General features: G+C 44.7%; 1 protein-coding gene across 1 annotated transcript in view; it reads right to left on the bottom strand.

Annotated features, from left to right (window-relative positions):
* LOC135504687 (laminin subunit alpha-5-like) overlaps positions 1-27,993 on the bottom strand; it is a 198,640-nt gene that overhangs the window by 38,153 nt on the left and 132,494 nt on the right. The window contains 8 exon segments of the mRNA XM_064923477.1: positions 13,757-13,913; positions 14,124-14,223; positions 16,202-16,307; positions 16,796-16,848; positions 17,191-17,343; positions 20,944-21,081; positions 23,274-23,408; positions 24,587-24,721. Coding sequence (XP_064779549.1) covers positions 13,757-13,913; positions 14,124-14,223; positions 16,202-16,307; positions 16,796-16,848; positions 17,191-17,343; positions 20,944-21,081; positions 23,274-23,408; positions 24,587-24,721 — 977 coding nt within the window.

Raw genomic sequence — 27,993 nt, 5'->3', positions numbered from 1 at the left:
GTAACTTCCTGTTCTATTGACAGACTCTGGCCAGACTGTGGTTAGGTAACTTCCTGTTATATTGACAGACTCTGGCCAGACTGTGGTTAGGTAACTTCCTGTTCTATTGACAGATTCTGGCAGGACTCTGGTTAGGTAACTTCCTGTTCTATTGACAGACTCTGGCAGGACTGTGGTTAGGTAACTTCCTGTTCTATTGACAGACTCTGGCCAGACTGTGGTTAGGTAACTTCCTGTTCTATTGACAGACTCTGGCCAGACTGTGGTTAGGTAACTTCCTGTTCTATTGACAGACTCTGGCAGGACTGTGGTTAGGTAACTTCCTGTTCTATTGACAGACTCTGGCCAGACTCTGGTTAGGTAACTTCCTGTTATATTGACAGACTCTGGCCGGACTGTGGTTAGGTAACTTCCTGTTCTATTGACAGACTCTGGCCGGACTGTGGTTAGGTAACTTCCTGTTCTATTGACAGACTCTGGCCGGACTGTGGTTAGGTAACTTCCTGTTCTATTGACAGACTCTGGCCGGACTCTGGTTAGGTAACTTCCTGTTCTATTGACAGACTCGGGCCGGACTGTGGTTAGGTAACTTCCTGTTCTATTGACAGACTCTGGCCGGACTGTGGTTAGGTAACTTCCTGTTATATTGACAGACTCTGGCAGGACTGTGGTTAGATAACTTCCTGTTCTATTGACAGACTCTGGCCGGACTGTGGTTAGGTAACTTCCTGTTATATTGACAGACTCTGGCCGGACTGTGGTTAGGTAACTTCCTGTTCTATTGACACTCTGGCCGGACTGTGGTTAGGTAACTTCCTGTTCTATTGACAGACTCTGGCCGGACTGTGGTTAGGTAACTTCCTGTTCTATTGACACTCTGGCCGGACTGTGGTTAGGTAACTTCCTGTTCTATTGACACTCTGGCCGGACTGTGGTTAGGTAACTTCCTGTTCTATTGACAGACTCTGGCCGGACTGTGGTTAGGTAACTTCCTGTTCTATTGACAGACTCTGGCCGGACTGTGGTTAGGTAACTTCCTGTTCTATTGACAGACTCTGGCCGGACTGTGGTTAGATAACTTCCTGTTCTATTGACAGACTCTGGCCAGACTGTGGTTAGGTAACTTCCTGTTATATTGACAGACTCTGGCCGGACTGTGGTTAGTTAACTTCCTGTTCTATTGACAGACTCTGGCCGGACTGTGGTTAGGTAACTTCCTGTTCTATTGACAGACTCTGGCCGGACTGTGGTTAGGTAACTTCCTGTTCTATTGACAGACTCTGGCCAGACTGTGGTTAGGTAACTTCCTGTTCTATTGACAGACTCTGGCCAGACTGTGGTTAGGTAACTTCCTGTTCTATTGACAGACTCTGGCCAGACTGTGGTTAGGTAACTTCCTGTTCTATTGACACTCTGGCCGGACTGTGGTTAGGTAACTTCCTGTTCTATTGACAGACTCTGGCCAGACTGTGGTTAGGTAACTTCCTGTTCTATTGACACTCTGGCCAGACTGTGGTTAGGTAACTTCCTGTTCTATTGACAGACTCTGGCCGGACTGTGGTTAGGTAACTTCCTGTTCTATTGACAGACTCTGGCCGGACTGTGGTTAGGTAACTTCCTGTTCTATTGACAGACTCTGGCCGGACTGTGGTTAGGTAACTTCCTGTTCTATTGACAGACTCTGGCAGGACTCTGGTTAGATAACTTCCTGTTCTATTGACAGACTCTGGCCGGACTGTGGTTAGGTAACTTCCTGTTCTATTGACAGACTCTGGCCAGACTGTGGTTAGGTAACTTCCTGTTCTATTGACAGACTCTGGCCGGACTGTGGTTAGGTAACTTCCTGTTCTATTGACAGACTCTGGCCAGACTGTGGTTAGGTAACTTCCTGTTCTATTGACAGACTCTGGCCAGACTCTGGTTAGGTAACTTCCTGTTCTATTGACAGACTCTGGACGGACTGTGGTTAGGTAACTTCCTGTTCTATTGACAGACTCTGGCCGGACTGTGGTTAGGTAACTTCCTGTTCTATTGACAGACTCTGGCCGGACTGTGGTTAGGTAACTTCCTGTTCTATTGACAGACTCTGGCCGGACTGTGGTTAGATAACTTCGTGTTCTATTGACAGACTCTGGCCGGACTGTGGTTAGGTAACTTCCTGTTATATTGACAGACTCTGGCCGGACTGTGGTTAGGTAACTTCCTGTTCTATTGACAGACTCTGGCAGGACTCTGGTTAGATAACTTCCTATTCTATTGACAGACTCTGGCCGGACTGTGGTTAGGTAACTTCCTGTTCTATTGACAGACTCTGGCCGGACTGTGGTTAGATAACTTCCTGTTCTATTGACAGACTCTGGCCGGACTCTGGTTAGGTAACTTCCTGTTCTATTGACAGACTCTGGCCGGACTGTGGTTAGGTAACTTCCTGTTATATTGACAGACTCTGGCAGGACTGTGGTTAGATAACTTCCTGTTCTATTGACAGACTCTGGCCGGACTGTGGTTAGGTAACTTCCTGTTATATTGACAGACTCTGGCCGGACTGTGGTTAGGTAACTTCCTGTTCTATTGACACTCTGGCCGGACTGTGGTTAGGTAACTTCCTGTTCTATTGACAGACTCTGGCCGGACTGTGGTTAGGTAACTTCCTGTTCTATTGACACTCTGGCCGGACTGTGGTTAGGTAACTTCCTGTTCTATTGACACTCTGGCCGGACTGTGGTTAGGTAACTTCCTGTTCTATTGACAGACTCTGGCCGGACTGTGGTTAGGTAACTTCCTGTTCTATTGACAGACTCTGGCCGGACTGTGGTTAGGTAACTTCCTGTTCTATTGACAGACTCTGGCCGGACTGTGGTTAGATAACTTCCTGTTCTATTGACAGACTCTGGCCAGACTGTGGTTAGGTAACTTCCTGTTATATTGACAGACTCTGGCCGGACTGTGGTTAGTTAACTTCCTGTTCTATTGACAGACTCTGGCCGGACTGTGGTTAGGTAACTTCCTGTTCTATTGACAGACTCTGGCCGGACTGTGGTTAGGTAACTTCCTGTTCTATTGACAGACTCTGGCCAGACTGTGGTTAGGTAACTTCCTGTTCTATTGACAGACTCTGGCCAGACTGTGGTTAGGTAACTTCCTGTTCTATTGACAGACTCTGGCCAGACTGTGGTTAGGTAACTTCCTGTTCTATTGACACTCTGGCCGGACTGTGGTTAGGTAACTTCCTGTTCTATTGAAAGACTCTGGCCAGACTGTGGTTAGGTAACTTCCTGTTCTATTGACACTCTGGCCAGACTGTGGTTAGGTAACTTCCTGTTCTATTGACAGACTCTGGCCGGACTGTGGTTAGGTAACTTCCTGTTCTATTGACAGACTCTGGCCGGACTGTGGTTAGGTAACTTCCTGTTCTATTGACAGACTCTGGCCGGACTGTGGTTAGGTAACTTCCTGTTCTATTGACAGACTCTGGCAGGACTCTGGTTAGATAACTTCCTGTTCTATTGACAGACTCTGGCCGGACTGTGGTTAGGTAACTTCCTGTTCTATTGACAGACTCTGGCCAGACTGTGGTTAGGTAACTTCCTGTTCTATTGACAGACTCTGGCCGGACTGTGGTTAGGTAACTTCCTGTTCTATTGACAGACTCTGGCCAGACTGTGGTTAGGTAACTTCCTGTTCTATTGACAGACTCTGGCCAGACTCTGGTTAGGTAACTTCCTGTTCTATTGACAGACTCTGGACGGACTGTGGTTAGGTAACTTCCTGTTCTATTGACAGACTCTGGCCGGACTGTGGTTAGGTAACTTCCTGTTATATTGACAGACTCTGGCCGGACTGTGGTTAGGTAACTTCCTGTTCTATTGACAGACTCTGGCCGGACTGTGGTTAGATAACTTCGTGTTCTATTGACAGACTCTGGCCGGACTGTGGTTAGGTAACTTCCTGTTATATTGACAGACTCTGGCCGGACTGTGGTTAGGTAACTTCCTGTTCTATTGACAGACTCTGGCCGGACTGTGGTTAGGTAACTTCCTGTTCTATTGACAGACTCTGGCAGGACTCTGGTTAGATAACTTCCTATTCTATTGACAGACTCTGGCCGGACTGTGGTTAGGTAACTTCCTGTTCTATTGACAGACTCTGGCCGGACTGTGGTTAGATAACTTCCTGTTCTATTGACAGACTCTGGCCGGACTCTGGTTAGGTAACTTCCTGTTCTATTGACAGACTCTGGCAGGACTCTGGTTAGGTAACTTCCTGTTCTATTGACACACTCTGGCCGGACTGTGGTTAGGTAACTTCCTGTTCTATTGACAGACTCTGGCCGGACTGTGGTTAGGTAACTTCCTGTTCTATTGACAGACTCTGGCCAGACTGTGGTTAGGTAACTTCCTGTTCTATTGACAGACTCTGGCCAGACTGTGGTTAGGTAACTTCCTGTTCTATTGACAGACTCTGGCCGGACTGTGGTTAGGTAACTTCCTGTTATATTGACAGACTCTGGCCGGACTGTGGTTAGGTAACTTCCTGTTATATTGACAGACTCTGGCCGGACTGTGGTTAGGTAACTTCCTGTTCTATTGACAGACTCTGGCCGGACTGTGGTTAGGTAACTTCCTGTTCTATTGACAGACTCTGGCCAGACTGTGGTTAGGTAACTTCCTGTTATATTGACAGACTCTGGCCGGACTGTGGTTAGGTAACTTCCTGTTCTATTGACAGACTCTGGCCGGACTGTGGTTAGGTAACTTCCTGTTCTATTGACAGACTCTGGCCGGACTGTGGTTAGGTAACTTCCTGTTCTATTGACACTCTGGCCGGACTGTGGTTAGGTAACTTCCTGTTCTATTGACAGACTCTGGCCAGACTGTGGTTAGGTAACTTCCTGTTCTATTGACAGACTCTGGCAGGACTGTGGTTAGGTAACTTCCTGTTCTATTGACAGACTCTGGCCAGACTGTGGTTAGGTAACTTCCTGTTCTATTGACAGACTCTGGCAGGACTGTGGTTAGGTAACTTCCTGTTCTATTGACAGACTCTGGCCAGACTGTGGTTAGGTAACTTCCTGTTCTATTGACAGACTCTGGCCGGACTGTGGTTAGGTAACTTCCTGTTCTATTGACAGACTCTGGCCAGACTGTGGTTAGGTAACTTCCTGTTCTATTGACAGACTCTGGCCGGACTGTGGTTAGGTAACTTCCTGTTCTATTGACAGACTCTGGACGGACTGTGGTTAGGTAACTTCCTGTTCTATTGACAGACTCTGGCAGGACTGTGGTTAGGTAACTTCCTGTTCTATTGACAGACTCTGGCCAGACTGTGGTTAGGTAACTTCCTGTTCTATTGACAGACTCTGGCAGGACTGTGGTTAGGTAACTTCCTGTTCTATTGACAGACTCTGGCCAGACTGTGGTTAGGTAACTTCCTGTTCTATTGACAGACTCTGGCAGGACTGTGGTTAGGTAACTTCCTGTTCTATTGACAGACTCTGGCCAGACTGTGGTTAGGTAACTTCCTGTTCTATTGACAGACTCTGGCAGGACTGTGGTTAGGTAACTTCCTGTTCTATTGACAGACTCTGGCCAGACTGTGGTTAGGTAACTTCCTGTTCTATTGACAGACTCTGGCCGGACTGTGGTTAGGTAACTTCCTGTTCTATTGACAGACTCTGGACGGACTGTGGTTAGGTAACTTCCTGTTCTATTGACAGACTCTGGCAGGACTGTGGTTAGGTAACTTCCTGTTCTATTGACAGACTCTGGCCAGACTGTGGTTAGGTAACTTCCTGTTCTATTGACAGACTCTGGCAGGACTGTGGTTAGGTAACTTCCTGTTATATTGACAGACTCTGGCCGGACTGTGGTTAGGTAACTTCCTGTTATATTGACAGACTCTGGCCGGACTGTGGTTAGGTAACTTCCTGTTCTATTGACAGACTCTGGCCGGACTGTGGTTAGGTAACTTCCTGTTCTATTGACAGACTCTGGCCAGACTGTGGTTAGGTAACTTCCTGTTCTATTGACAGACTCTGGCCGGACTGTGGTTAGGTAACTTCCTGTTCTATTGACAGACTCTGGCCAGACTGTGGTTAGGTAACTTCCTGTTCTATTGACAGACTCTGGCCAGACTCTGGTTAGGTAACTTCCTGTTCTATTGACAGACTCTGGACGGACTGTGGTTAGGTAACTTCCTGTTCTATTGACAGACTCTGGCCGGACTGTGGTTAGGTAACTTCCTGTTCTATTGACAGACTCTGGCCGGACTGTGGTTAGGTAACTTCCTGTTCTATTGACAGACTCTGGCAGGACTGTGGTTAGGTAACTTCCTGTTCTATTGACAGACTCTGGCCGGACTGTGGTTAGGTAACTTCCTGTTATATTGACAGACTCTGGCCGGACTGTGGTTAGGTAACTTCCTGTTCTATTGACAGACTCTGGCCGGACTGTGGTTAGGTAACTTCCTGTTCTATTGACAGACTCTGGCCGGACTGTGGTTAGGTAACTTCCTGTTCTATTGACACTCTGGCCGGACTGTGGTTAGGTAACTTCCTGTTCTATTGACAGACTCTGGCCAGACTGTGGTTAGGTAACTTCCTGTTCTATTGACAGACTCTGGCAGGACTGTGGTTAGGTAACTTCCTGTTCTATTGACAGACTCTGGCCAGACTGTGGTTAGGTAACTTCCTGTTCTATTGACAGACTCTGGCAGGACTGTGGTTAGGTAACTTCCTGTTCTATTGACAGACTCTGGCCAGACTGTGGTTAGGTAACTTCCTGTTCTATTGACAGACTCTGGCCGGACTGTGGTTAGGTAACTTCCTGTTCTATTGACAGACTCTGGCCAGACTGTGGTTAGGTAACTTCCTGTTCTATTGACAGACTCTGGCCGGACTGTGGTTAGGTAACTTCCTGTTCTATTGACAGACTCTGGACGGACTGTGGTTAGGTAACTTCCTGTTCTATTGACAGACTCTGGCAGGACTGTGGTTAGGTAACTTCCTGTTCTATTGACAGACTCTGGCCAGACTGTGGTTAGGTAACTTCCTGTTCTATTGACAGACTCTGGCAGGACTGTGGTTAGGTAACTTCCTGTTCTATTGACAGACTCTGGCCAGACTGTGGTTAGGTAACTTCCTGTTCTATTGACAGACTCTGGCAGGACTGTGGTTAGGTAACTTCCTGTTCTATTGACAGACTCTGGCCAGACTGTGGTTAGGTAACTTCCTGTTCTATTGACAGACTCTGGCAGGACTGTGGTTAGGTAACTTCCTGTTCTATTGACAGACTCTGGCCAGACTGTGGTTAGGTAACTTCCTGTTCTATTGACAGACTCTGGCCGGACTGTGGTTAGGTAACTTCCTGTTCTATTGACAGACTCTGGACGGACTGTGGTTAGGTAACTTCCTGTTCTATTGACAGACTCTGGCAGGACTGTGGTTAGGTAACTTCCTGTTCTATTGACAGACTCTGGCCAGACTGTGGTTAGGTAACTTCCTGTTCTATTGACAGACTCTGGCAGGACTGTGGTTAGGTAACTTCCTGTTATATTGACAGACTCTGGCCGGACTGTGGTTAGGTAACTTCCTGTTATATTGACAGACTCTGGCCGGACTGTGGTTAGGTAACTTCCTGTTCTATTGACAGACTCTGGCCGGACTGTGGTTAGGTAACTTCCTGTTCTATTGACAGACTCTGGCCAGACTGTGGTTAGGTAACTTCCTGTTCTATTGACAGACTCTGGCCGGACTGTGGTTAGGTAACTTCCTGTTCTATTGACAGACTCTGGCCAGACTGTGGTTAGGTAACTTCCTGTTCTATTGACAGACTCTGGCCAGACTCTGGTTAGGTAACTTCCTGTTCTATTGACAGACTCTGGACGGACTGTGGTTAGGTAACTTCCTGTTCTATTGACAGACTCTGGCCGGACTGTGGTTAGGTAACTTCCTGTTCTATTGACAGACTCTGGCCGGACTGTGGTTAGGTAACTTCCTGTTCTATTGACAGACTCTGGCAGGACTGTGGTTAGGTAACTTCCTGTTCTATTGACAGACTCTGGCCGGACTGTGGTTAGGTAACTTCCTGTTCTATTGACAGACTCTGGCAGGACTCTGGTTAGATAACTTCCTGTTCTATTGACAGACTCTGGCCGGACTGTGGTTAGGTAACTTCCTGTTCTATTGACAGACTCTGGCCGGACTGTGGTTAGATAACTTCCTGTTCTATTGACAGACTCTGGCCGGACTCTGGTTAGGTAACTTCCTGTTCTATTGACAGACTCTGGCAGGACTCTGGTTAGGTAACTTCCTGTTCTATTGACACACTCTGGCCGGACTGTGGTTAGGTAACTTCCTGTTCTATTGACAGACTCTGGCCGGACTGTGGTTAGGTAACTTCCTGTTCTATTGACAGACTCTGGCCAGACTGTGGTTAGGTAACTTCCTGTTCTATTGACAGACTCTGGCCAGACTGTGGTTAGGTAACTTCCTGTTCTATTGACAGACTCTGGCCGGACTGTGGTTAGGTAACTTCCTGTTATATTGACAGACTCTGGCCGGACTGTGGTTAGGTAACTTCCTGTTATATTGACAGACTCTGGCCGGACTGTGGTTAGGTAACTTCCTGTTATATTGACAGACTCTGGCCGGACTGTGGTTAGGTAACTTCCTGTTCTATTGACAGACTCTGGACGGACTGTGGTTAGGTAACTTCCTGTTCTATTGACAGACTCTGGCAGGACTGTGGTTAGGTAACTTCCTGTTCTATTGACAGACTCTGGCCAGACTGTGGTTAGGTAACTTCCTGTTCTATTGACAGACTCTGGCAGGACTGTGGTTAGGTAACTTCCTGTTCTATTGACAGACTCTGGCCGGACTGTGGTTAGGTAACTTCCTGTTATATTGACAGACTCTGGCCGGACTGTGGTTAGGTAACTTCCTGTTCTATTGACAGACTCTGGCCGGACTGTGGTTAGGTAACTTCCTGTTCTATTGACAGACTCTGGCCAGACTGTGGTTAGGTAACTTCCTGTTATATTGACAGACTCTGGCCGGACTGTGGTTAGGTAACTTCCTGTTCTATTGACAGACTCTGGCCGGACTGTGGTTAGGTAACTTCCTGTTCTATTGACAGACTCTGGCCGGACTGTGGTTAGGTAACTTCCTGTTCTATTGACACTCTGGCCGGACTGTGGTTAGGTAACTTCCTGTTCTATTGACAGACTCTGGCCAGACTGTGGTTAGGTAACTTCCTGTTCTATTGACAGACTCTGGCAGGACTGTGGTTAGGTAACTTCCTGTTCTATTGACAGACTCTGGCCAGACTGTGGTTAGGTAACTTCCTGTTCTATTGACAGACTCTGGCAGGACTGTGGTTAGGTAACTTCCTGTTCTATTGACAGACTCTGGCCAGACTGTGGTTAGGTAACTTCCTGTTCTATTGACAGACTCTGGCCGGACTGTGGTTAGGTAACTTCCTGTTCTATTGACAGACTCTGGCCAGACTGTGGTTAGGTAACTTCCTGTTCTATTGACAGACTCTGGCCGGACTGTGGTTAGGTAACTTCCTGTTCTATTGACAGACTCTGGACGGACTGTGGTTAGGTAACTTCCTGTTCTATTGACAGACTCTGGCAGGACTGTGGTTAGGTAACTTCCTGTTCTATTGACAGACTCTGGCCAGACTGTGGTTAGGTAACTTCCTGTTCTATTGACAGACTCTGGCAGGACTGTGGTTAGGTAACTTCCTGTTCTATTGACAGACTCTGGCCAGACTGTGGTTAGGTAACTTCCTGTTCTATTGACAGACTCTGGCAGGACTGTGGTTAGGTAACTTCCTGTTCTATTGACAGACTCTGGCCAGACTGTGGTTAGGTAACTTCCTGTTCTATTGACAGACTCTGGCAGGACTGTGGTTAGGTAACTTCCTGTTCTATTGACAGACTCTGGCCAGACTGTGGTTAGGTAACTTCCTGTTCTATTGACAGACTCTGGCCGGACTGTGGTTAGGTAACTTCCTGTTCTATTGACAGACTCTGGACGGACTGTGGTTAGGTAACTTCCTGTTCTATTGACAGACTCTGGCAGGACTGTGGTTAGGTAACTTCCTGTTCTATTGACAGACTCTGGCCAGACTGTGGTTAGGTAACTTCCTGTTCTATTGACAGACTCTGGCAGGACTGTGGTTAGGTAACTTCCTGTTATATTGACAGACTCTGGCCGGACTGTGGTTAGGTAACTTCCTGTTATATTGACAGACTCTGGCCGGACTGTGGTTAGGTAACTTCCTGTTCTATTGACAGACTCTGGCCGGACTGTGGTTAGGTAACTTCCTGTTCTATTGACAGACTCTGGCAGGACTGTGGTTAGGTAACTTCCTGTTCTATTGACAGACTCTGGCCGGACTGTGGTTAGGTAACTTCCTGTTCTATTGACAGACTCTGGCCAGACTGTGGTTAGGTAACTTCCTGTTCTATTGACAGACTCTGGCAGGACTGTGGTTAGGTAACTTCCTGTTCTATTGACAGACTCTGGCCAGACTGTGGTTAGGTAACTTCCTGTTCTATTGACAGACTCTGGCAGGACTGTGGTTAGGTAACTTCCTGTTCTATTGACAGACTCTGGCCAGACTGTGGTTAGGTAACTTCCTGTTCTATTGACAGACTCTGGCCGGACTGTGGTTAGGTAACTTCCTGTTCTATTGACAGACTCTGGCCGGACTCTGGTTAGGTAACTTCCTGTTCTATTGACAGACTCTGGCCAGACTGTGGTTAGGTAACTTCCTGTTCTATTGACAGACTCTGGCCGGACTGTGGTTAGGTAACTTCCTGTTCTATTGACAGACTGAATAGGACGCAGAGTTTGAAAAATTCCTGCAAAATGCCACTCCGTGTCACGCCTTGGTCTTAGTATTTTGTGTTTTAGTTTATTAGTTAGTCAGACCAGGGTGTGACATGGGTTATTGTATTGTATTTTCTTATTGGGGTTTGTAGTAGTTGGGATTGTAGCTGATTAGGGGTGTGTGTGTTTAATAGGTTTGGCTGCCTGAGGCGGTTCTCAATCAGAGTCAGGTGATTCTCGTTGTCTCTGATTGGGAACCGTATTTAGGTAGCCTGTTTTCGCTTTGCATTTCGTGGGTGATTGTTCCTGTCTCTGTGTAGTGTTCACCAGATAGGCTGTAATTGGTTTCACGTTCTGTTTGTTATTTTTTGTATTTATTAGTTATTCGTGTATAGTTCGTTCGTTTGTCTTCACTAAATAAACATGAGTAACTTACACGCTGCATTTCGGTCCGACTCTCCTTCAACAAAAGAAGAACGCCGTTACACTCCGTTGCGAATGGTCCCCATTGAAATGAATGACATCTGGTGTAACTTAACAGACTGCAAAGTTAGGATGGATGTGTAGGGGGCGTAATTCCTTCTGCTGACCTGGATGTCATTCTGTGATACTTCCTTAATCCATAGGAAGTCCCGCCCAGTTGGCTACTTCAAAAATGGTGAAATTCCTCAATGGTGCTGCCCATTTTAAAACAGGACCAAGTGTGCCCTCTATCCATCTCTATGCCGTGCACACCCACCACCCACACCCGCCACCCACACCCGCCACCCACACCCACCACCCACACCCACCACTCATCCCTGCCACTCATCTTGCCACTCACCCACCCACTCAATAAAACACACTAGTAGACCCTCAAACCAAACACGCTAGCTTCAGCCATCATTCACTCAAGCATAAAGCAAGCTGGGATACTATAGATAAACCATAGACATATTGGATCTTCTTCACAGAGGAGAATACGTTATGGTTTGCACATGCAGCGTTAGAATGAATTCTCGGCCAACAATGATAATACATCTTGTATAGACATTTCATTATCTTAGACTTCAATATAACACGGATCCATTATGATAATATCAAGGATTTATATAGTAAGGACTAAGATAATACCAAGGATTTATATAGCAAGGACTAGATTCATCCCTTTAGGAATTAAGTTACTGCTATTGTTTATACAACTACATAAAAAAAACATAATTTGTTAACATACAATAGCTGCAAGCCCAGAGTGAGACCTAAGGCAATAGAAGGACAGAGTCCTATACACATATATCTAGTACAGTGTGTGGGTCGAGTATAGAGCTATACTGTACACTCAGAGGACAGTTTATTAGGTACATATAGTAATGGGTCAGACCCCTCTTTGCCTCCAGAATAGCCTGAATTCTTTGGGGCATGGGATTCTACAAGTTGTAAGGAAACATTAAAACGGTGCTCGATTGGTATCAAGGGACCTAACGTGTGCCAGGGAAACATTCTCCACACCATTACACCACCAGCCGTACCGTTGACACCAGGCAGGATGGGTCCATGGATCGAACCCTGACTCTGCCACCAGCCTGTACCGTTGACACCAGGCAGGATGGGTCCATGGATCGAACCCTGACTCTGCCACCAGCCTGTACCGTTGACACCAGGCAGGATGGGTCCATGGATCGAACCCTGACTCTGCCACCAGCCTGTACCGTTGACACCAGGCAGGATGGGTCCATGGATCGAACCCTGACTCTGCCACCAGCCTGTACCGTTGACACCAGGCAGGATGGGTCCATGGATCGAACCCTGACTCTGCCACCAGCCTGTACCGTTGACACCAGGCAGGATGGGTCCATGGATCGAACCCTGACTCTGCCACCAGCCTGTACCGTTGACACCAGGCAGGATGGGTCCATGGATCGAACCCTGACTCTGCCACCAGCCTGTACCGTTGACACCAGGCAGGATGGGTCCATGGATCGAACCCTGACTCTGCCACCAGCCTGTACCGTTGACACCAGGCAGGATGGGTCCATGGATCAGGATGGGTCCAACCCTGACTCTGCCATCAGCCTGTACCGTTGACACCAGGCAGGATGGGTCCATGGATCGAACCCTGACTCTGCCACCAGCCTGTACCATTGACACCAGGCAGGATGGGTCCATGGATCGAACCCTGACTCTGCCACCAGCCTGTACCGTTGACACCAGGCAGGATGGGTCCATGGATCGAACCCTGCCTGACTCTGCCACCAGCCTGTACCGTTGACACCAGGCAGGATGGGTCCATGGATCGAACCCTGACTCTGCCACCAGCCTGTACCGTTGACACCAGGCAGGATGGGTCCATGGATCGAAACAGCCTGACTCTGCCACCAGCCTGTACCGTTGACACCAGGCAGGATGGGGGCCATGGATCGAACCCTGACTCTGCCACCAGCCTGTACCGTTGACACCAGGCAGGATGGGTCCATGGATCGAACCCTGACTCTGCCACCAGCCTGTACCGTTGACACCAGGCAGGATGGGTCCATGGATCGAACCCTGACTCTGCCATCAGCCTGTACCGTTGACACCAGGCAGGATGGGTCCATGGATCAAACCCTGACTCTGCCATCAGCATGACGCAACAGGAAGTGGGATTCATCAGACCGGGCCATGTTTTTCCACCTTTAATTGTCCATTGTTGGTGATCTCGTTCCCCAGGAGGCCGGCTGTTTCTACGATACTGGACCCGGTATGCCTGGCACCGACGATCATACCACACTCAGTCGCTTAGGTCACTAGTTTGACCCACGTGACTTACTGTCTGTAGGAGCGAACCATTTTCGTGAACAGAGTGGTGTACCTAATAAACTGGCCACCGAGTGTATTTTAGGCTATATATACACACTATCTATTACTATAGAGTACGTGTCTCGGTTAGAGAAGACTAACCTGTATTAGGGACATCTGAGCGTACCCTTTCCAGCTGAACCTTTCAAATTCCGCGGGGTTATAGCCGAAACGCACCGGCCGCCCGTCCTGCATGGTACCCTCCTCTATCTCAAACTTCAGGTGGTGCAGGTCTGGAAAGTAGTGGTCTGGACGAGGCCTGGGATGAAGGAGGAAGGAACACTGGTTTTAATAATCCGGTCTTTAAAATAAGATTCTGTCCTCAGCTGGAAACTGGATACTTGATACTGTGTGTTGTTTCTCAAGGAGTTGAGTTAAAACAGCCATCTGGAAGAAAAGTGTTTGGGAACATCTTTTAGTTTGTTTGTGTGATGCAAAGTGAATGTTTTTACACCTATTTTTCAGTCACCTGTTACACTTGGGTCCCTCCACGTTGGGTCTGCAGCGACATCTCCCGTTCCTCTCCCCACAGGACTGTCCCGCTGATCCTCCAATGTCGCACTGACAACCTGCAACACACACACCAACACATCTAGAGAGCATGACATACTGCAGTACAACCTGCAACACACACACCAACACATCTAGAGATCATGACATACTGCAGTACAACCTGCAACACACACACCAACACATCTAGAGATCATGATATACTGCAGTACAACCTGCAACACACACCAACACATCTAGAGGACCTGGTATACTGCTGTACAACCTGCAACACACACACCAACACATCTAGAGGACCTGACATACTGCAGTACAACCTGCAACACACACACCAACACATCTAGAGATCATGACATACTGCAGTACAACCTGCAACACACACACCAACACATCTAGAGATCATGACATACTGCAGTACAACCTGCAACACACACACCAACACATCTAGAGATCATGACATACTGCAGTACAACCTGCAACACACACACCAACACATCTAGAGATCATGACATACTGCAGTACAACCTGCAACACACACACCAACACATCTAGAGATCATGACACACTGCAGTACAACCTGCAACACACACACCAACACATCTAGAGATCATGATATACTGCAGTACAACCTGCAACACACACACCAACACATCTAGAGATCATGATATACTGCAGTACAACCTGCAACACACACACCAACACATCTAGAGATCATGACATACTGCAGTACAACCTGCAACACACACACCAACACATCTAGAGATCATGACATACTGCAGTACAACCTGCAACACACACACCAACACATCTAGAGATCATGACATACTGCAGTACAACCTGCAACACACACACCAACACATCTAGAGATCATGCCATACTGCAGTACAACCTGCAACACACACACCAACACATCTAGAGATCATGACATACTGCAGTACAACCTGCAACACACACACCAACACATCTAGAGATCATGACATACTGCAGTACAACCTGCAACACACACACCAACACATCTAGAGATCATGATATACTGCAGTACAACCTGCAACACACACACCAACACATCTAGAGATCATGATATACTGCAGTACAACCTGCAACACACACACCAACACATCTAGAGATCATGATATACTGCAGTACAACCTGCAACACACACACCAACACATCTAGAGATCATGACATACTGCAGTACAACCTGCAACACACACACCAACACATCTAGAGATCATGATATACTGCAGTACAACCTGCAACACACACACCAACACATCTAGAGATCATGATATACTGCAGTACAACCTGCAACACACACACCAACACATCTAGAGATCATGATATACTGCAGTACAACCTACAAACACACACCAACACATCTAGAGGTCATGATATACTGCAGTACAACCTGCAACACACACACCAACACATCTAGAGATCATGATATACTGCAGTACAACCTGCAACACACACCAACACATCTAGAGATCATGATATACTGCAGTACAACCTGCAACACACACACCAACACATCTAGAGGTCATGATATACTGCAGTACAACCTGCAACACACACACCAACACATCTAGAGATCATGATATACTGCAGTACAACCTGCAACACACACACCAACACATCTAGAGATCATGACATACTGCAGTACAACCTGCAACACACACACCAACACATCTAGAGATCATGATATACTGTAGTACGGAAGTAGCCTTTCTTGAGACATGTAAAAACCCAACTGTTGCTCTGGAACCAAGAGGATGTCCTCTTGATCTAATGGTTAAGATGTTGGGTTGGTGATTCCTACTGGTTCCTACTGGTTCTGACTGGTTCCTACTGGTTCCGACTGGTTCTGACGGGTTCCTACTGGTTCTGACTGGTTCCGACTGGTTCCTACTGGTTCCGACTGGTTCCTACTGGTTCTGACTGGTTCCTACTGGTTCCGACTGGTTCCGACTGGTTCCTACTGGTTCCGACTGGTTCCGACTGGTTCCTACTGGTGCCGACTGGTTCCATGAGGCTTACCTTGACAGCCGAAGAAGTTGTCACTCTGCAGGTTGAAGAATCCATCTTTACACACAGAGCAGGTGCCACCGCACGCATTGGGCTTACAGGGACACTGGCCGTTACTCTGAAACACAGAAACAGAGAAGAGATGTTGTTCAATTATTTTATTATTATTATAATTATTATTTTTTTATTATTATTTTAGAATTATTATTTGTTAAATTATTTTATTATTATTTCTATAATTATAATAATTTTATTATTATTATTATAATTATTTTATAAGTATTATAATTATTATTTGTTAAATTATTTTATTATTTTTTATAATTAATATTTTTTAAATTATTTTATTATTATTTCTATAATTATAATCATGTTTTATAATTGTTTTATTATTATTATTGTTATTATTGTTATAATTATTATAATTTTTTTTTTTGTATTATTATTATTATTATTATTATAATTATTATTTTTTTACACTAGTAGTGCTAGCCAATGTTATTTGCTATGTCTTGAATCACTGAGAAAACCCCATCTTTACTGCTAAACCATATTATTAGCTAAAGTACTGTACGTCCATGTTGTTTATAACAAGCCCACTTTCACCTGAGCACACTCTGCCACGCCACCCATTGTCCCTTCAACGTTGCATTCACAGTCTGAGAGAAGGAGGCACACACGGAACATTCATTTCACTACTGGGCTGTCATAGGAATATAAACCTCACAATAACCAATACAATGCCTCCTTTTGATGACATTTAAAGCAGGGGCGGGCAATTCCAGTCCTCGAAGGGCCTGATTGGTGTCACAGTTTTGCCCCCAGCACCCAGCACCCAACTAACACACCTGACTCCAATAATCACCTAATCATGATCTTTAGTTTAGAATGCAATTTGATGAATCAGCTGTGTTTGCTAGGGATGGAGAAACAGTGTGACACCAAATCAGGCACTCGAGGACTGGAGTTGCCCATCCCTGAAGGGAAAAGTTGTGTCTTACTGGAGCATCCATAGACGGTGTCAGGTGACAGGTTCCAGAACAGAGGTTTACACCTGTCACAGGCCACTCCCTCCACATAGAGAAGACACTCACAGGAGCCAACGGTTGGCAGGACCTCGTTCTGTACAGAACCGGCTGGGTTACATGTGTCAGCTGCAGAGCACAGGAGGAAACAAATAGCTTAGTAAAATACAGGAAACAAATAGCTTAGTAAAATACAGGAAACAAATAGCTTAGTAAAATACAGGAAACAAATAGCTTAGTAAAATACAGGAAACAAATACTTTAGTAAAATACAGGAAACAAATAGCTTAGTAAAATACAGGAAACAAATAGATTAGTAAAATACAGGAAACAAATAGCTTAGTAAAATACAGGAAACAAATAGCTTAGTAAAATACAGGAAACAAATACTTTAGTAAAATACAGGAAACAAATACTTTAGTAAAATACAGGAAACAAATACTTTAGTAAAATACAGGAAACAAATACTTTAGTAAAATACAGGAAACAAATACTTTAGTAAAATACAGGAAACAAATACTTTAGTAAAATACAGGAAACAAATAGCTTAGTAAAATACAGGAAACAAATAGCTTAGTAAAATACAGGAAACAAATACTTTAGTAAAATACAGGAAACAAATACTTTAGTAAAATACAGGAAACAAATAGCTTAGTAAAATACAGGAAACAAATAGCTTAGTAAAATACAGGAAACAAATACTTTAGTAAAATACAGGAAACAAATACTTTAGTAAAATACAGGAAACAAATACTTTAGTAAAATACAGGAAACAAATAGCTTAGTAAAATACAGGAAACAAATAGCTTAGTAAAATACAGGAAACAAATACTTTAGTAAAATACAGGAAACAAATAGCTTAGTAAAATACAGGAAACAAATAGCTTAGTAAAATACAGGAAACAAATAGCTTAGTAAAATACAGGAAACAAATAGCTTAGTAAAATACAGGAAACAAATAGCTTAGTAAAATAGTCATTATTTATGTTTCCTTACAGATGGACAATGGACTGGGAGATACAAATCAAATCAAATTGTATTTGTCACGTGCGCCGAATACAACAACAACCTTACAGTGAAATGCTTCCTTACAAGCCCTTAACTAACAGTGCTGTTGGAAGAAAATAGAGTTTAAAAAAATATTTACTAAATGAACTAAAGTTTAAAAAAAATAAAAAATAACAATAGACTAACAAGGCTATATACAGGGGGTACTGGTACAGAGTCAATGTGGAGACTATATACAGGGGGCACCAGTACAGAGTCAATGTGGAGGCTATATACAGGGGGGTACCGGTACAGAGTCAATGTGGAGGCTATATACAGGGGGTACTGGTACAGAGTCAATGTGGAGGCTATATACAGGGGGTACCGGTACAGAGTCAATGTGGAGACTATATACAGGGGGTACTGGTACAGAGTCAATGTGGAGGCTATATACAGGGGGTAACGGTACAGAGTCAATGTGGAGACTATATACAGGGGGTACTGGTACTGAGTCAGTGTGGAGGCTATATACAGGGGTACCAGTACAGAGTCAATGTGGAGGCTATATACAGGGGGTACTGGTACAGAGTCAATGTGGAGGCTATATACAAGGGGTACTGGTACAGAGTCAATGTGGAGGCTATATACAGGGGGTACCAGTACAGAGTCAATGTGGAGGCTATATACAGGGGGTACTGGTACAGAGTCAGTGTGGAGGCTATATACAGGGGGTACCGGTACAGAGTCAATGTGGAGGCTATATACAGGGGGTACTGGTACAAAGTCAATGTGGAGGCTATATACAGGGGGTACCGGTACAGAGTCAATGTGGAAGCTATAAACAGGGGGTACCGGTAGAGAGTCAATGTGGAGTCTATATACAGGGAGTACCGGTACAGAGTCAATGTGGAGGCTATATACAGGGGGTACCGGTACAGAGTCAATGTGGAGGCTATATACAGGGGAAACTGCGGTACAGAGTCAATGTGGAGGCTATATACAGGGAGTACCGGTACAGAGTCAATGTGGAGGCTATATACAGGGGGTACACAGAGTCAATGTGGAGGCTATATACAGGGGGTACCGGTACAGAGTCAATGTGGAGGCTATATACAGGGTGTACCGGTACAGAGTCAATGTGGAGGCTATATACAGGGGGTACAGGTACAGAGTCAATGTGGAGACTATATACAGGGGGTACTGGTACAAAGTCAATGTGGAGGCTATATACAGGGGGTACCGGTACAGAGTCAATGTGGAGACTATATACAGGGGGTACCGGTACAGAATCAATGTGGAAGCTATATACAGGGAGTACCGGTACAGAGTCAATGTGGAGGCTATAAACAGGGGGTACTGGTACTGAGTCAGTGTGGAGGCTATATACAGGGGGTACCGGTACAGAATCAATGTGGAGGCTATATACAGGGGGTACCGGTACAGAATCAATGTGGAAGCTATATACAGGAGTACCGGTACAGAGTCAATGTGGAGACTATATACAGGGGTACCGGTACAGAGTCAATGTGGAGGCTATATACAGGGAGTACCAGTACAGAGTCAATGTGGAGGCTAGATACAGGGTATTACGGTACAGAGTCAATGTGGAGGCTATATACAGGGTATTACGGTACAGAGTCAATGTGGAGGCTATATACAGGGGGTACCGGTACAGAGTCAATATGGAGGCTATATACAGGGGGTACTGGTACAGAGTCAATGCGGAGGCTATATACAGGGGGTACCGGTACAGTGTCAATGTGGAGGCTATATACAGGGGGTACCGGTACAGAGTCAATGTGGAGGCTATATACAGGGGGTACTGGTACTGAGTCAGTGTGGAGGCTATATACAGGGGTACCGGTACAGAGTCAGTGTGGAGGCTATATACAGGGGGTACCGGTACAGAATCAATGTGGAGGCTATATACAGGGGGTACCGGTACAGAGTCAGTGTGGAGGCTATATACAGGGGGTACCGGTACAGAATCAATGTGGAAGCTATATACAGGGAGTACCGGTACAGAGTCAATGTGGAGGCTATATACAGGGGGTACCGGTACAGAGTCAATGTGGAGGCTATATACAGGGGGTACCGGTACAGAGTCAATGTGGAGGTTATATACAGGGGTACTGGTACAGAGTCAATATGGAGGCTATATACAGGGGGTACCGGTACAGAGTCAATGTGGAGACTATAAACAGGGGTACCGGTACAGAGTCAATGTGGAGGCTATATACAGGGGTACCGGTAGAGAGTCAATGTGGAGGCTATATACAGGGGTACCGGTACAGAGTCAATGTGGAGGCTATATACAGGGGGTACCGGGTACAGAGTCAATGTGGAGGCTATATACAGGGGGTACCGGTAGAGAGTCAGTGTGGAGGCTATATACAGGGGGTACCGGTACAGAGTCAATGTGGAGGCTATATACAGGGGGTACCGGTACAGAGTCAACGTGGAGGCTATATACAGGGGTACCAGTACAGAGTCAATGTGGAGGCTATATACAGGGGTACCAGTACAGAGTCAATGTGGAGGCTATATACAGGGGTACTGGTACCGAGTCAATGTGGAGGCTATACAAAGGTTGAGATCGAAATCGAGATGGATATTTAATGTACAGTATGTGTGTATTATATGAGCAAAGGGAGTGAATTAAATTGTCATTGAGGGATGATAAAGCTCTATTGATTGATTCATTGATTGATTGAATGACCAAATCCATAGGAGGTCACCTACCTTGGCAAAGAGGGAATCCGTAGGTTCCGGAGCTGCAGGTGTCACACCTCTGTCCCACGACGTTGGGTAGACAGGTACACTGACCACTCACCTGGTCACAGCTACTGAACCTGGAGCCCTCAGCTGAGCACTGACAAGCTGAGGGAAGAGAGAGATATTAACACATTAGCATAGTAGCTGGGGAGACAGGAGAGAGAGGAGGAGTTAGACAGCTAGCATTTAGCTGGATTCAGACTTGAATTTAGTGACAGATTAGACAGGGTAATAAACACATAACAACAGGACAGATTAGACAGGGTAATAAACACATAACAGGACAGATTAGACAGGGCACTAAACACATAACAACATGACAGATTAGACAGGGCACTAAACACATAACAACATGACAGATTAGACAGGGTAATAACATAACAACAGGACAGATTAGACAGGGTAATAAACACATAACATGACAGATTAGACAGGGTAATAAACACATAACAACAGGACAGATTAGACAGGGTAATAAACACATAACAACATGACAGATTAGACAGGGTAATAAATACATAACAACAGGACAGATTAGACAGGGTAATAAACACATAACAACAGGACAGATTAGACAGGGTAATAAACACATAACATGACAGATTAGACAGGGTAATAAACACATAACAACAGGACAGATTAGACAGGGTAATAAATACATAACAACAGGACAGATTAGACAGGGTAATAAACACATAACAACAGGACAGATTAGACAGGGTAATAAACACATAACAACATGACAGATTAGACAGGGTAATAAATACATAACAACATGACAGATTAGACAGGGTAATAAATACATAACAACAGGACAGATTAGACAGGGTAATAAACACATAACAACATGACAGATTAGACAGGGTAATAAATACATAACAACAGGACAGATTAGACAGGGCAATAAACACATAACAACAGGACAGATTAGACAGGGTAATAAACACATAACAACATGACAGATTAGACAGGGTAATAAACACATAACAACAGGACAGATTAGACAGGGTAATAAACACATAACAACATGACAGATTAGACAGGGTAATAAACACATAACAACAGGACAGATTAGACAGGGTAATAAACACATAACAACAGGACAGATTAGACAGGGTAATAAACACATAACAACAGGACAGATTAGACAGGGTAATAAACACATAACAACAGGACAGATTAGACAGGGTAATAAACACATAACAACAGGACAGATTAGACAGGGTAATAAACACATAACAACATGACAGATTAGACAGGGTAATAAACACATAACAACAGGACATATTAGACAGGGTAATAAACACATAACAACAGGACATATTAGACAGGGTAATAAACACATAACAACAGGACATATTAGACAGGGTAATAAACACATAACAACAGGACAGATTAGACAGGGTAATAAACACATAACAACATGACAGATTAGACAGGGTAATAAACACATAACAACAGGACAGATTAGACAGGGTAATAAACACATAACAACAGGACATATTAGACAGGGTAATAAACACATAACAACAGGACAGATTAGACAGGGTAATAAACACATAACAACAGGACAGATTAGACAGGGTAATAAACACATAACAACAGGACAGATTAGACAGGGTAATAACATAACAACAGGACAGATTAGACAGGGTAATAAACACATAACAACAGGACAGATTAGACAGGGTAATAAACACATAACAACAGGACAGATTAGACAGGGTAATAAACACATAACAACATGACAGATTAGACAGGGTAATAAACACATAACAACAGGACAGATTAGACAGGGTAATAAACACATAACAGCAGGACAGATTAGACAGGGTAATAAACACATAACAACAGGACAGATTAGACAGGGTAATAAACACATAACAACAGGACAGATTAGACAGGGTAATAAACACATAACAACAGGACAGATTAGACAGGGTAATAAACACATAACAACATGACAGATTAGACAGGGTAATAACATAACAACAGGACAGATTAGACAGGGCAATAAACACATAACAACATGACAGATTAGACAGGGTAATAACATAACAACAGGACAGATTAGACAGGGTAATAAACACATAACAACTGGACAGATTAGACAGGGTAATAAACACATAACAACAGGACAGATTAGACAGGGTAATAAATACATAACAACGCAGACGGCCGCCCATCTTTTAACAAAGTACCTTGGACATATTTAGACATTAGTTTTAGATATTGAAGCAATCTGATTTTAACAACCAATCAGTCTTTGAGATGTCGTCTGAACTCGGACAACTTACGCGTGCAGCTGGGGAAGCCGTGGAAACCAGGAGCACACTGGTCACAAGCGGTGCCGCTGTAGTTGGGTCTGCAGTGGCAGTGGCCCGACACACTGCAGCTAGAGCCCAGGGAGGTGCGAGGATCACAGGTGCACACTGGGTAGACAGGAAGTGACAACATTAGATAGTGGCCGTGTTCTGCTCTGTCGCTAATCACCAACTGAGCAGTCGACAAATAATAATGAGTTGTTTAAGAGGCGATTTGTCTACGACTGTCATGGAGTCTCAAACATCACCAAACTGTTTTGATAGAGTTCAGACACCTCTACAACATGATTGATGTGTGGTGTGTTTTATTGGGGTGTCTGGTGTGTGTAGTTGTGGTGTCTGGTGTGTGTAGTTGTGGTGTGTGTAGTTGTGGTGTGTGTAGTTGGGGTGTGTGTAGTTGGGGTGTAGTTGTGGTGTCTGGTGTGTGTAGTTGTGGTGTCTGGTGTGTGTAGTTGGGGTGTGTGGTGTGTGTAGTTGGCGTGTGTGTAGTTGTGGTGTCTGGTGTGTGTATTTGGGGTGTGTGTAGTTGGGGTGTCTGGTGTGTGTAGTTGTGGTTTCTGGTGTGTGTAGTTGGGGTGTGTGTAGTTGGGCTGTCTGGTTTGTGTAGTTGGGGTGTTTGGTGTGTGTAGTTGGGGTGTGTGGTGTGTGTAGTTGGCGTGTGTGTAGTTGGGGTGTTTGGTGTGTGTATTTGGGGTGTGTGTAGTTGGGGTGTCTGGTGTGTGTAGTTGTGGTTTCTGGTGTGTGTAGTTGGGGTGTGTGTAGTTGGGCTGTCTGGTTTGTGTAGTTGGGGTGTTTGGTGTGTGTAGTTGGGGTTTGTGGTGTGTGTAGTTGGCATGTGTGTAGTTGGGGTGTTTGGTGTGTGTATTTGGGGTGTGTGTAGTTGGGGTGTCTGGTGTGTGTAGTTGTGGTTTCTGGTGTGTGTAGTTGGTGTGTGTGTAGTTGGGCTGTCTGGTTTGTGTAGTTGGGGTGTTTGGTGTGTGTAGTTGGGGTGTGTGTAGTTGGGGTGTCTGTTGTGTGTAGTTGTGGTTTCTGGTATGTGTAGTTGTGGTGTCTGGTGTGTGTAGTTGTGGTGTCTGGTGTGTGAAGTTGTGATGTCAGGTGTGTAGTTGGGGTGTCTGGTGTGTAGTTGGGGTGTGTGTAGTTGGGGTGTGTGTAGATGCGGTGTGTGTAGGTGTGGTGTGTGTAGTTTTGGTGTGTGTAGTTGAACAGGTGTGTAGTTTCGGTGTGTGTAGGTGTGGTGTGTGTAGTTGATGAGCGTGGCGTGTGGTCCTGTCAACGGTCAGTACCTTGGCAGTTGGGGTAGGAGTGGAAGCCTGATCTACACTGCTCACATCGCGGTCCCTGGAACTCCGGACGACACACACAGCGTCCAGACCAATCACAGCCCTCTGGGAGGGAACCCACGCTGCTACAGCCACACACTGACGGAGGGGAAAGACCAACAGAGTTTGTGTGACAACATTTATGAACTTTTATTGTAATTCCAAAACAGAATTCATTCCAGAAACAATTCACTCAACAGACAAGCGGTCCTGAGTCAGTATTGAGCTGTATATCAGTATTGAGCTGTATATCAGTATTGAGCTGTATATCCATGGTCCTATGTGTTGTGTGGCAGTATTGAGCTGTATATCAGTATTGAACTGTACATCAGTATTGAGCTGTATATCAGTATTGAGCTGTATATCCATGGTCCTGTGTGTTGTGTGTCAGTATTGAGCTGTATATCAGTATTGAGCTGTATATCAGTATTGAGCTGTATATCAGTATTGAGCTGTATATCAGTATTGAACTGTATATCAGTATTGAGCTGTATATCAGTATTGAGCTGTATATCCATGGTCCTGTCTGTTGTGTCAGTATTGAGCTGTATATCCATGGTCCTGTGTGTTGTAAGTATTGAGCTGTATGTCAGTATTGAGCTGTATATCAGTATTGAGCTGTATATCAGTATTGAGCTGTATATCAGTATTGAGCTGTATATCAGTATTGAGCTGTATGTCAGTATTGAGCTGTATATCCATGGTCCTGTCTGTTGTGTCAGTATTGAGCTGTATATCCATGGTCCTGTGTGTTGTAAGTATTGAGCTGTATGTCAGTATTGAGCTATATATCAGTATTGAGCTGTATATCCATGGTCCTGTGTTGTGTGTCAGTATTGAGCTGTATATCAGTATTGAGCTGTATATCAGTATTGACTGTATATCAGTATTGAGCTGTATGTCAGTATTGAGCTGTATATCCATGGTCCTGTCTGTTGTGTCAGTATTGAGCTGTATATCCATGGTCCTGTGTGTTGTAAGTATTGAGCTGTATGTCAGTATTGAGCTATATATCAGTATTGAGCTGTATATCCATGGTCCTGTGTGTTGTGTGTCAGTATTGAGCTGTATATCAGTATTGAGCTGTATATCAGTATTGAGCTGTATATCAGTATTGAGCTGTATATCAGTATTGAGCTGTATATCCATGGTCCTGTCTGTTGTGTCAGTATTGAGCTGTATATCCATGGTCCTGTGTGTTGTAAGTATTGAGCTGTATGTCAGTATTGAGCTGTATATCAGTATTGAGCTGTATATCAGTATTGAGCTGTATATCAGTATTGAGCTGTATATCAGTATTGAGCTGTATGTCAGTATTGAGCTGTATATCCATGGTCCTGTCTGTTGTGTCAGTATTGAGCTGTATATCCATGGTCCTGTGTGTTGTAAGTATTGAGCTGTATGTCAGTATTGAGCTATATATCAGTATTGAGCTGTATATCCATGGTCCTGTGTGTTGTGTGTCAGTATTGAGCTGTATATCAGTATTGAGCTGTAACTAGCTCCCTGGTACACAGAAAATACCCGAGCTCTGAAGCAAGCTTCCAGAAAATTGGAACGGAAATGGCGCCACACCAAACTGGAAGTCTTCCGTCTAGCTTGGAAAGACAGTACCGTGCAGTACCGAAGAGCCCTTACTGCTGCTCGATCATCCTATTTTTCTAACTTAATTGAGGACAATAAGAACAATCCAAAATTCCTTTTGATACGGTTTCGCAAAGCTAACTAAAGCAGCATTCCCCAAGAGAGGATGACTTTCACTTTAGCAGTGATAAATTCATGAACTTCTTTGAGGAAAAATTATGATTATTAGAAAGCAAATTACAGACTCCTCCTTTAAACATTCCTTCAAAGCTCAGTTGTCCTGAGTCTGCACAACTCTGCGGGACCTAGGATCAAGAGAGACGCTCAAGTGTTTTAGTACTATATCTCTTGACACAATGATGAAAATAATCATGGCCTCTAAACCTTCAAGCTGCTTACTGGACCCTATTCCAACTAAACTACTGAAAGAGCTGCTTCCTGTGCTTGGCCCTCCTATGTTGAACATAATAAACGGCTCTCTATCCACCGGATGTGTACCAAACTCACTAAAAGTGGCAGTAATAAAGCCTCTCTTGAAAAGCCAAACCTTGACCCAGAAAATATAAAAAACTATCGGCCTATATCGAATCTTCCATTCCTCTCAAAAATCTTAGAAAAGGCTGTTGCTCAGCAACTCACTGCCTTCCTGAAGACAAACAATGTATATGAAATGCTTCAGTCTGGTTTTAGACCCCATCATAGCACTGAGACGGCACTTGTGAAGGTGGTAAATGACATTTTAATGGCATCGGACCGAGGCTCTGCATCTGTCCTCTGCTCCTAGACCTTAGTGCTGCTTTTGATACCATCGATCACCACATTCTTTTGGAGAGATTGGAAACCCAAATTGGTCTACACGGTCAAGTTCTGGCCTGGTTTAGATCTTATCTGTCGGAAAGATATCAGTTTGTCTCTGTGGATGGTTTGTCCTCTGACAAATCAACTGTAAATTTCGGTGTTCCTCAAGGTTCCGTTTTAGGACCGCTGTTGTTTTCACTATATATTTTACCTCTTGGGGATGTTATTCGAAAACATAATGTTAACTTTCACTGCTATGCGGATGATACACAGCTGTACATTTCAATGAAACATGGTGAAGCCCCAAAATTGCCCTCGCTAGAAGCATGTGTTTCAGACATAAGGAAGTGGATGGCAGCAAACTTTCTGTTTTAAACTCGGATAAAACAGAGATGCTTGTTCTAGGTCCCAAGAAACAAAGAGATCTTCTGTTGAATCTGACAATTAATCTTAATGGTTGTACAGTCATCTCAAATAAAACTGTGAAGGACCTCAGGTGTTACTCTGGACCCTGATCTCTCTTTTGAAGAACATATCAAGACCATTTCAAGGACAGCTTTTTCCATCTACGTAACATTGCAAAAATCAGAAACTTTCTGTCCAAAAATGATGCAGAAAAATTAATCCATGCTTTTGTCACTTCTAGGTTAGACTACTGCAATGCTCTAGTGTTTCCGGCTACCCGGATAAAGCACTAAATAAACTTCAGTTAGTGCTAAATATGCTGTAGAATCCTGACTAGAACCAAAAAATTTGATCATATTACTCCAGTGCTAGCCTCCCTACACTGGCTTCCTGTCAAAGCAAGGGCTGATTTCAAGGTTTTACTGCTAACCTACAAAGCATTGCATGGGCTTGCTCCTACCTATCTCTCTGATTTGGTCCTGCCGTACATACCTACACGTACGCTACGGTCACAAGACGCAGGCCTCCTAATTGTCCCTAGAATTTCTAAGCAAACAGCTGGAGGCAGGGCTTTCTCCTATAGA

The sequence above is a fragment of the Oncorhynchus masou genome, chromosome 18 (assembly GCF_036934945.1).
Source record: "Oncorhynchus masou masou isolate Uvic2021 chromosome 18, UVic_Omas_1.1, whole genome shotgun sequence".
NCBI lineage: Eukaryota > Metazoa > Chordata > Actinopteri > Salmoniformes > Salmonidae > Oncorhynchus > Oncorhynchus masou.
This window is presented reverse-complemented; position numbering and strand designations above follow the sequence as displayed.